The sequence below is a fragment of the Mus caroli genome, chromosome 1 (assembly GCF_900094665.2).
Source record: "Mus caroli chromosome 1, CAROLI_EIJ_v1.1, whole genome shotgun sequence".
NCBI classification, from domain to species: domain Eukaryota; kingdom Metazoa; phylum Chordata; class Mammalia; order Rodentia; family Muridae; genus Mus; species Mus caroli.
Genome location: NC_034570.1, coordinates 175,290,149 through 175,301,813, shown reverse-complemented (window position 1 = coordinate 175,301,813; position 11,665 = coordinate 175,290,149). Strand labels below are relative to the sequence as shown.

The 11,665-nt window shown below is 44.9% G+C and overlaps 1 protein-coding gene across 2 annotated transcripts in view; it reads right to left on the bottom strand.

Annotated features, from left to right (window-relative positions):
• Positions 1 to 8,890: 8,890 nt before the first annotated feature.
• Eprs (glutamyl-prolyl-tRNA synthetase) overlaps positions 8,891 to 11,665 on the bottom strand; it is a 68,610-nt gene continuing 65,835 nt past the window's right edge. For both annotated transcript variants that reach the window (XM_029476049.1, XM_021177243.2), the window contains 2 exons: positions 9,338 to 9,402; positions 8,891 to 9,252 (listed from right to left, as the gene is read on the bottom strand). In XM_029476049.1, coding sequence (XP_029331909.1) covers positions 9,102 to 9,252; positions 9,338 to 9,402 — 216 coding nt within the window. In that variant the 3' untranslated portion in view covers positions 8,891 to 9,101. The remainder of the gene's footprint in view (positions 9,253 to 9,337; positions 9,403 to 11,665) is intronic.

Sequence of the window (11,665 nt, the reverse complement as noted above, 5' to 3'; positions counted from 1 at the left end):
GAAAGGAGCAAGTTCTCCCTTGCCTCTCCTAAACCCAGAGCCTGACCTCCCTCTCAAGAAAGGAGTCCTGTTTGCTTCCACTCTGCACAGCACTGCCCATGAGGAAGTCATGGGCTCATCTACAGATTGTACAGAACAGCGTTCAAACCTCCTGCCAAGACCACCTGTAATGTAACTACACCGCATGTTCTATAGAACTTACACATGAGTTATTCTATGCATAAGTAACTTACAGTGTGAGGTGTACACCTGTATCCCAGCCTCTGTGGTAGATGGAAGCAGAACGGCCGAGAGGTACCGGCCAGCTGGAACTGCAGAGCAAGGTCCCTTAAACAGGACAGGAAGAGGTGAAGGGAGGACAGACCGGAGGGGGAAAGGGAGAAGGAGAAGAAAGGAGATGGAGGCAGGTGAAGCCTTGGACCAAGAAGGCATGACTTGGGGCCAGCACTGACATAAAACAGCACGTTTAGGGGTGGATAGAGCAAGTATTTCTAGCTAAAATGAAAGGCAGAGTGGAAATACAAACCTAAGGGAAAGATGAAGAAAATAATCTTAAAGTCCAAAATGCTGATGGCTTTATGGGTGAGGGTGGTTAGGGAACAGAGCAAAGGGTAGAGAGGTGGAAACAGACCCAAGGGGACCCAGCATCACCAGCTGGTCCCCTCCCTGGCTTCTCCCTTTCCTTGTTCTTCCCCCTTTCCTACCTTCCCCACTTTTCCTTCCTTCCTTCCTTCCTTCCTTCCTTCCTTCCTTCCTTCCTTTCTTCCTCCCTCCCTCCTTTATTTCCTTTCTCTCTCTCTCTCTCTCTCCCTCCCTCCCTCCCTCCCTCCCTCCCTTCCTTCCTTCCTTCCTTCCTTCCTTCCTTCCTTCCTTCCTTTCTTCCTCCCTCCCTCCTTTATTTCCTTTCTCTCTCTCTCTCTCTCTCCCTCCCTCCCTCCCTCCCTCCCTCCCTTCCTTCCTTCCTTCCTTCCTTCCTTCCTTCCTTCCTTCCTTTCTTTCTTCTACTCACACTGGGATTATAGCTGTGAGCCACTACTCCTAGTTTGCAAGTTGCCTTTTTAAAGAACTAAACTTTAATTATGAATTTATTCATCACCGCCTCTGGGCCAGGGTCTCCCACTGTGGTGTGGGCTTTGCACATTGAATATATTGCTACTTTGGCCTCTTGGATGTGTGGGATGGATACTCAGCCTCACAGTTCTCAGCCCCGAGTTTTCTGCTGAAGCTCGATGCCCTTGGCTGGGATTGAACATGTGACACTGGTATATGTGGGCCTTTATTTTGAGATAAAGTACTTTTTGTGTGGCTTACTTTTTAGTACCAGGATTATACTCCATTCTACACTTTCTAAGACTGGCCACTTGGGTGCCCTGTGTAGTCTAAGATGACCTGAAGCCTACGTAACTTAGGCTGGTCTCCAAACTTATTATCCTCCTGCCTCAGCATCTTGCTGCTGGGTTTGCAGGCATGTGCTTCCAGATATTCTTACAAAGTTTTCTCCTAGGTTAAAAATCGGTGCCTGTGCGTAGCAGACTGTCCAGCACAAGTTGGTCCTCACATCCAGTAATGTGTGCGATCTTAACAGATGATCTGAGAACATGCCATTTAATTTCAAGGTACTGGTCCTCTTGTTTTTCCCTTCTCTGTTATCTCAAACATCAAGTATATCTGGCATCAGTGTCTACACTAGACTGGTCAAAACAGTCACAGAAACAAGAGGCTTGCTAAGTAAAAAGTCTCCCTGGCTTCAGATTGCACAAAAGTGATGGATTCCTGGATTCTGGCTGAACGTTTCAGTTCGCAAGCACCTCTAAGTACAGAAGCTGGATTGATATGTTGCACACACCTGAAAATCCATACTTAAGGGGAGGATCACAAGTTCAAGGCCAACCTGGGTTATATAGCAAAGTCCTATCTAAAACACAAATGAAAGACGTTTCCCCCTTATAGTTTATAACTCTTGTTATGCTAATATGGAAGAATTAATCATAGCTTTTCTTAAAACATGAGCCAACTGAAAATGAGCTAATGTCAGCTTATAAATTTTAATTTATATAAATATTTATTCTTTAAATTCAGTGGTAGTAAAATGTGGCTTCAAAACAGTGAGAAATGTAAATTTTGGTATGTCAGGGGTGATAAACCCAGTATCTATCTAAAGCATGCTGGACCATGCAAACATTCTAACAGGAGGTTAAGTAACACCACAAGCTAATAGAATAAGAATGATCACAATGTCTGCAGCCCTTGTACTAGCACTGTGTTTATGTTTTAGCATAGAATATGGTCAAAAGGCAAGATGCCACGGAACTAAGGCCACAGAAACTCCAGGTGAAGTACTGTGTTAAGCCTCTGACAAGTACCCTAAATCAGACATAACACACTGCAACAGACCCAGTTCCCAAGCGAGAGCAAAGAGGTAACTAAAAAAAAATTCAGTTTTGTAAAGTAGAACTGCGTCTGCATGTTTTCCTGTGTGTCCGAGTCTCCTGACTGCTTCTGCTCTGTTGTATTCCAGAGTAAAAGAAAACTTAGAATTTCAAGGAGCACCTGAAGACATAAGTGTGAGGTTAGTAAGACAGTGGCACTTGCCTGCCAACACTAGCGTCTTCAACCTTTACAGTTACATGACAATTACATGTACATACTAGACCCTCGCTCGAGTGGAGGCTTCCATTTGATATTTAATATCATAAGGTCTTGAGTTAACTGATAACTGTCTTTTAAAAGATAGGCCTCGGCTAATTTTAAACATTAAGCTGAATACAGACCAAGATTATGTGTTCACCTCTACAGTTCGCTACAACACAGGTGCTCTCAAACAGGTCCTCTGCCAGCAGAGATGGTGGAGGGCTTGGCAGCACTAATTAGCAAAGACAGTAAAACTGCAATGAAGAGTGCAGCTACATGGAGAGTAACTATCAGACAACATCCCTCCCAGTGAGAAGGAAGCCGGCCAGCACTAAAGAAGTCTCTTACACAGCAACTGATACTAGATTCCATATTGTGATTAAAACGTAAAATTAGCCTTTATCAAGTTTCTGCCCAGTGCTAAAACAAGTAATTCTATGTGGAGCCTACTATCTCCATGTGGTAGGTGGGGGAAATGCTGGCCAGTGAAGACTCTTAGCACTGCCTTGTGCTGTGGCCATGGTTGGACTCTGCTGATCTGATCTGCTACGCTCACAATATAGAACTCCTAAAAGAACCACTAGACATTTTTCTAAAAGTCTGTCTCACACACGTCTAAACTAACTCTCTCTTTCCTCTCTCTCTCTCTCTCTGGAATAAAAAAAAAATATGGTTCCACTTACTAAAGAAGCACTTATTCTCTTGGTTCCAAGATTCAGTTTGATCTTGTAATGGGTAACCCAGTTAACTTGTTTCTCAAGATTTAAAAGTATTTTCCAAGAACAAATGCTTATAACCACATGGGAATGTTTCTACCCATAAATGAGATTTTCTACATCATCATATTTCTCTCCTTACTTTCTGTAGCATCCCCTTAACATACTCCTGCTAGCTGTCTGATACATTGGTTTCTCTGATTGGCTTGGTAACCCAGCATTTTTAAAAAAAGTTTTATGGAGACATTAATACAGTAACATTACATTCAAACCTAGCCATGTCACAGCTGGAAAAACCAAAGTGAGTCACATAGGGAGACTTTTCAGTTGTTCTGTAGTCCCTCTCCACCTGTCTAAACACACTTTTATTCACAAGGAACTCAGACGGAAAGAAATCCTACTGTAAAGTCACAGATACAAGAAGCCCACATAAAGAACATATCCACTGCTAATAGCACCTTTGGAAGAGCACCTGCCAGACTCAACAAATTTGCCACTGCCACCTGGGGGTAGGTATTTACCTGCTTCGGTGTCTGTCTGGGGCCTGGGCCCTGAGCAGTAACAGCATTCTAAGAAGATGACATAGTTAAGAACATTGAAAAACAGCCCGATGACTCCGGCACTGAGAACCAGCAGGGGCTCCTCTGTCTTCTGGGGACTGATGTACCTTTTGATGGCTTCTACCAGGATGCTGAACATCAGGGCCACAGCAAACACGGAATTGCCAAATGCCCCTAGGACATCTGCCCGGAGAAAGCCGTACGTGCTCTTCCTGTGCTGCCTGACATTGCTGGCCCTGACGCCAAATAGTCCGATGATCATGGACAACAAGTGGGAGAGGACAGCGAAGGCATCGGAGGCCAGGGAGAGGGAGTTGCCTATGTGTGCAACCACTAGCTCCATCACAAAGAGGACCACGCTGACCACACACATGAGGACCAGACGGAAGCTTCGGCCCGAGTATCGCCCCATAGCCACAGAGGCTCCTCTTTCTCAGGAAGGCAAGAACTCTCAGACTAGAGATTACAACTCCTGGATAACTCTCCCCTTCAGCTTTTCAGCGCCAGTCATATTTAAAAATCACCTTTTATAGGCCACTATAAAGTCATAAAGCAGTTTAAAGGGCAATTAAGCAAGACATGTCACGTGAGCCTGGGTTTGTGGAAATGGCAATCACTGGCTTCAGGTGTAGACTTGAGAATTGTTTGTTTGCATATTTAATTGCAGGGCTTCATGTCTTTCTTCCTCTAGGAGCTTACCCATAGGTAGAGCCCTGCTAGCTTCTGACAGCATGCAGCAATGGCTGATACAGCAAGCCGTCTGACATCAATGGCCATGTCTTATCCTCTAGGTGTGCAGTTTTGAATGCAATCTGTGTGAGATGGAACCTTCTAGGGTTGTCAATCCAGAGCTATACAACCATTCTCATTGTTTTGCCCACTGACCGCTAACCTGGGACAAATGGTTGAGGCAACACAATCTAGCTGGTGGACCTAGCTGCCAGGTTCTCCCTGCATCCCTCAGTCCCTACCTGTGAAGGGGTCCTCCTGGCTAGCATACCCTGCCACTACCCTGAACTCTCCAGTTTAGGGGGTTGGGCTGCTCTTCACTATATAATCCAACCATTTTGGTTACCTGCTTTTTTTTTGTACCCTTTGGCCTCCTGGCTGCTGCACCTGGCTCCCCTCTCCCCCTTCCACACATGGCCCAGCTCAGTCTGTTCATGTCCACTCTGGACTCTCTTAGATGTCCCTGCCTCTGGCTGTGCTCTCCCACAAATCTACAATTAACTTTCTCCACCACACCTAGGAACAGTCATCTTTCTTCCCCTAGTAAGCTACCCGACGGCTTCCAGTCTTCATAAGAAAGGCAAGAAAACCATCCCCAACTGTTGGGAAAGGTTCAGACCTTCAAACTGGAGGAGCTAGTGACACAATGTTTTAGGAAGAAAGTCAGATGATGACTTAACTGATGAAACAAATGTGGATTCTACTTTAAAAACACCTTATCCTATAGGCACTTACAGCTTTTAAAGCTTAGTAGTTGACGAGTGGCCTGGATTGTTTGGAATAGCTACCTGAATTATAAAGGTTTTGTTTTAATTACATTTATTGACTGGAGGGTAGCATGCTTGTGTCACTGGGTCCATGAGGAGGTCAGAGAACTACTTGGAGTCTGTTCTCTCCTACCAAGTGGGTTCTGGTGATCATCTTCTAGACAGTAGGAGTGACAAGCTACGCGCAAAGGCTGTCAGAAGATGAAACGGCAGCAGCATCTGCCTACGCCGAGTGCCAAGGCTGTGTGACAGACAGTAACTATAATTGAGGTGATTTTTTTCACAGCTGATCAAAACACCTTCTCTTCAGTTGTTTGATGAAACATTCTGCCCTCAATTCAAGACTCAGAGCTGTGCAACTAGCAGCCCAATGAACTGCTCTTGCTGTCTAATTCCTACAAAGCCTTCATGTATGCGATGTATGTAGCACAATGAGATTATCTGAAGTTCTTTCATGAAGGACTAGAAATTGCTAAGGTGTATAACACAGGTGCCCTAGTGAACTTGGATCGGAGCCAATAGCACATCTGCCTTGTTGTCTTTTGTGAGCACTGGGTAACCACTTTTGTGACTCTAACTCATGCAGTCTGCCTCTAAATTCATGGGCTCCACATCTGAAGATCCACTGACTTCAGGTTAAAAACAACTGAAAGCTGGGTGGTGGTGGCACACACCTTTAATCCCAGCACTCAGGAGGCAGAGGCAGGAGGATCTCTGAGTTCAAGGGCAGCCTGGTCTACAGAGTGAGTTCCAGGACAACCAGGGCTACACAGAGAAACCCCGTCTCAACAAAAAATTGGAAATTGCTATTTGTACTTACATGGAAACTTAAAACAATGTAGCATCTATTTACAACGCACAGGATGTTGTAGATGACTTGAAGATAACTTTAAAGTGCATGCCACGTGTTCAGACTACCTGGGAGTCCACTCCCACCTATTTATACGGTAGGGTCCTAGACCACAACCTCCATAGATCCCAGAAGATGACTATGTCTGGCTTCTGGCTATTAATTTAAAGCAAACAGTTCCTGCACCCTCTTAAGAAGCACCCACACTTCTCACCTTGGTCGTTTCGCGATGAGGCCACTATGCAACTCCACCATGCAGCCCACTCTGACTTCAACCTCACCATCTTCCTGCCTTAGCCTCTCAAGTGCCCCAAGCTGACTTCAAACTCACCATCTTCCTGCCTTACCTCTCAAGTGCCCCAAGCTGACTTCAAACTCACCATCTTCCTTCCTTAGCCTCTCAAGTGCCCCAAGCTGACTTCAAACTCACGATCTTTCTGCCTTAGCCTCTCAAGTGCTAGGAGCTCAGACTGATATCACACCTGGCAGACTAGCACTCTTTAAGATAGGAAGTTTGAAAGGGTTTTGGTTATTTCAGCTGACCCCCGATTTTAGAAGCAATCCAACTTATCAGAGATGTGATTTTAGGGAATGATTTCTATTTTATTGTAACTAGAGTCCCTTTAAAAAGTGACTTTTGGAAAGGGACAGGGGAAATAAAAATAAAAAACAGCTCCAGAGGCCCACTTGCCTCCCAGATAATCTAGGGTCACAATATAAAATGCGTGATCTATGTTTTATGATTTTGCCATGAATTAGAAAAACAAGTCAAAATAAACAATTTCATCTCTTTAGTTTCTACTAGTTTTCTCCAAACCAACATATACTTTTTAGAGGACAAACGTCACTATAACTAAAGCCACATATTAGCAGCAACTTCCAGTTGGCCCTGTGAAACCTGTATAAAATCTGTACAACGCTAGGCACTGTTCTAACTTTTAACCATTTTCCAAAAGTCAGTTTACAGTGGAGGAGTTTACACTGGTCTGAGGATGGAGAGTTAAGACAAACCTTCAGAGCTGCCCTAGGCAGTAAGAAACTGATTCAGAGCAGAAGTATGCGGCTCACACCTGCACCTGTGCTTCCTGCCTTCCAGGGAGAGTGGAGGCCAGAGCTCAACACCACAGATCTTTCTTTAGTGCTCACTGTTTTATAGACCGACGGGGTCCTACTGACATCCGAGCTCACTAATTAGTTAGACTGGTGAGCCAGTCAATCCCAGGATCTTCCTGTCTCTGCCTTCAGAGCTGGGATTACAGGAATGCCAGCGGAGACTGAGACCCAGGTCTGCGAACTTGCCAGACAAGCCCCTTACTTCCCAAGATCCCTGCTCAGGCAGGGATGCATTTAACCCGCAGCTTCCTGGGACACTTCCTGTTGCTATGGGAAGTATAGCCTGCCTTTATGCCACATTCCTTCCCTCCTCTGCTAATACCGAAATCATACTCACTCTTCAGACCACAGCACAGAATTCTAATCTCTTTGGAAGGTTTTTCTGTTCTGACCTGAAAAGGAAGTGCTGAAACAAGTACTGCCCAAGCTGTTGGAGGAGGGCGGGTGGGGGAGTTCAGCCTGGCTACACAGTCTCAGCAGTCAGGCACATACCACAAAGCAGAATGACCTGGCCATCAATCCCTACAATCCACACTGATTCCATCAAACTATCCTGACCTCCATGTGTGCCACAGCAAGCACATACTCCCCCTACCAAGTATATAAGTTTACTAAGTAGGCTCCGAATGAGGTACAAAATGCATCTGCAGGCAAGCGGGCAGATAGGAAACACAATTTGCAGTAGAAATGCACTGAAGAACATGAACAGGCTGTGAGCCAGATTAGGCTAACGTGTTTACAATTTGGCCTTTAAAATGGTGAGAACTATAAGGTGATCTCGGGAGAAGAAAAACTATCTTAATAAACTGTACACTGGGGAAACCAAAACACCCTTGAAATCATGGAGCCTGGCTTGGTGTTCACACACCTATGAGGGTCTGAGACCGAAAGACAATCAAAGCAACAGCACCCTCCATTGCCAGCCTAGTTCAGACAGTAGGCACTGTGCTGCAGGGGGAGGCTGCCTGGGATAACCCATTCTGGGTTAGTGACGGAGTCTATCTTATCAGTATTAATCTTCTCAGCAGGAGGAAGTGGGCTAGGGATGGAGGGGTGAAATATTTGAGGGACATTAACAAAATGTTGGATGAAACACCAATCACAGGAGAGCTCCAAGCTGCTGATAAAAACAGGACTCAGTCGTATTGTGGGAAGAGCAGACAAGACATTGTGAGGAGGCCAAGTATGGGTACTTGGCACATCAATCTAAGGAGGCAGCCAGGAAGAAAGAAGTCAATGAAAGACATAGCTAAGAAAAGGGTTGGTGGGGTGGGGTACACAGCAGGCACAGAGGTCCTTAGCATCAGTGTGGTATGCGATACAGGATCACATGTGCACGCTGGGCTCAGTGAGGTATGTTATGATGGGGCAGATGGGAAAGTCAAAGGGAGACGAGAAAAGGACAGCACTTTTCTGAGGTGAGGACGGCTTTTTGAGAATCACAGAGCTCACCCTGCACTTAGCAGGCTTCTGAAGACCATCCTTGTATGTATAATTCTGCTACTGCAGGATGAACCAAATAGATAAAATACAATTAGTTCATGGATTTTATTACCCTGGCTGTTTACAGAAAAGTATTTTCCACTGTTAATTTAGGCATAAGAATAGCTGTTTTATCTCATGACCTTTTTTAGAAGTTTTAAAAAATGAAAAAGAAAAATTGCATCTGAGAAGATCTTAGTATCATTGATTTTAAAAAAAGATGAGAGAGAGAGAGTGGCTTCTGTTTTGTCCATCAGTAACTCCGACCAAACAAGGTGTAGAACTTGGCGGGATTCTTGCCACAGACACACATGGCTCCCGGCTGCAGCTCACACAGAGGGTTGAAAGGAATGCAAAGGCTTTTGGCTCCCATGGATGGAGCACCAGGTTCCACATCTTGATCCCTGGAATTAAAGAGACAGTAGTGATTCACTCCTCCTGTGTACTACGTACGCCCTTCTCGGTGCAGGGAGTCAGTGTTATACTTACCTGGCAGTCATCTTTTTGATCCAGTCCTCACAGTCAATTTCCCCACAGAATGGAATCTGTGCAACCTGATAAGGAAAGGAAAAACATTCTGCCATTACAGCTCCTTGGAGAAGTGCCCGAGTTCTCTTTTCACCCTTCAAGCAAAAGGGTTCAGTGTCCCAGGATTTTGGGGGCAAAGGTACCTTTGCAAACACACTGGGAACTTGGCTCAGAAGTACACAAAAGAGCAAAAAATGGTATTTTACACCATCCAAAATCTACACTCATAAAACTAGACACAGGTCATGTGTGCGACACACTAACGTGTCTGGATAACTGGCTGTGACATGGTGAGGTCTGCTGTAGTTCCCCCACAGGTCCACAGGCATGGCTGACAGGAGGGGGAAGGGGATCATCAGGAATAAAGTGATTCCAAGGTAATGTAACAGCAACTGCTAATGCTCAGGCAAGCAGCACGTGACCCCACTCGCTTCTAACAGGTCAGTAGTAAGTGAATCACTTTTAAAGTACAAAAGCTTATAGAAGACAAAAATCATTTTTATCAGGAAAATCAACCTTTCAGTTTTCCCTGGACTGGTTAATAATGGGCAGAACCAAGACTTAGTATTTTATTTGAATTCTGAAATTCACTTCCTTTTTGAATGGGTTGTCCTGTAATCCCAACTACTTATAAGGCTGAGGCATAAGGATCACAAGTTCAAAGTCTGACAAGGTCTGCACAAGTGTGCCTATCTCTAAATAAAATAAAAATGAAGCACAAAGGAACAGGATATGAGTTCAGTGGCAGTGTTTACCTAGCAGGTAAACAACACAGACATTGCTCAGTCCACTGTAGGCCCCAACTGAGAAGGAAGAAAGATGAGGGGGAATATCCCCAGCCTGGATTTTCTCTAAATAAAATGAAATGTTTGACAGGCCAGTTATTTCTTCATACCCAAACGGGACCTGCCTACAATAGCAATTATGTAGTCTCTCTAGGTCACTGCTGATGCTGGGAAGACACCTAGATACAGAGATGCAGAAAAGAGGAGAGGGTTGGAGACCTGGCCGGGAAGGGTCTGCCACCAAGCCAGACAATGTAAGTTCAATCCCAGGGGACAACACAGTGGGTGGAGAGAACTCACTGTTGCCAGGTTGTTCTTTGTCCTCTGTGTGTATGCTCTGGCATGCACACTCACTCATGCAATAGACAGGACAGAGAGGGGCAGGCAGTGAGAGTGGAGACAGCAGCAGCAACAGCAGCAGCAGCAGCTCACCGACATCTCGTGAATTATCAGGGTTCTACATTCTGAAAGTGAAGAGCCCACCGGCAAGGAAGAGCTCTAAGTCCTGAGCTATACCGCAGTGTCTCAAAGACAAAAGAGAGAGTTCCTCTGCAAAGCCTTCCCATGAACCTGGGATCCAGGAAACATGATCAAGTTTCTTTTTTTAAAAAAGATTTATTTATTTATTTATTCTATCTAAGTACACTGTTGCTGTCTTCAGACACAACAGAAGTAGACATGAGATCCCATTACAAATGGTTGTGAGCCACCATGTGGTTGCTGGGAATTGAACTCAGGACCTCTGGAAGAGCAGTCAGTGCTGTTAACTGCTGAGTCATCTCGCCAGCCCATGATCAAGTTTCTCTGCTCATTCAGTGCCTGTGCTAGTTTAATTTCTGAAACGTATCAATGGCAAGATGGGCGTGGTGACGCACGCCTTTAATCCCAGCACGAGGGAGGCAGAGGCAGGCGGATTTCTGAGGCCAGCTTGGTCTACAGAGTGAGTTCCAGGACAGCCAGGGCTACACAGAGAAACCCTGTCTCGAAAAACCAAAAAGTATCAATGGCTATTCTGATCAACTGCCTCTAAGACTACAGAGGTAATACATTTCTAGGTGTGTCCTGAAGGCCTGGGAATGGATGGAGAGAAAGGGCAGGGACCAGACAGTATATGTACATACTAGCTTTAATATAAAAACTCTTTGTGCCATGGAAACGGAGACAAAAGACCCAAAACCTAAGCTAAAGTAACAGTCACTTTATGAGAGCTGCAAATCTAAAGGTTTCTAAACAAAATGTATAAGGAAGTACATTTATAAAATTGTGTAACATATAAAATAATGATTGTAGTACATGGAAACATTGTATTTGGATTCCCAAGTTATTCTAACAAAGCATGGCGGCAGAGGGAGATAATTCTAGCTCCTTAGGGGCTGAGGCAAGAACATCCAAAGTTAAAGACATCCTAGCTCACCAGTGACCTAAAGCCTAGCCTGTCTCCTCACTGTGAGATGATAACAAGTAGCTCCAGTGTAAGGCTCTCACCAGTGACCTAAAGCCTAGC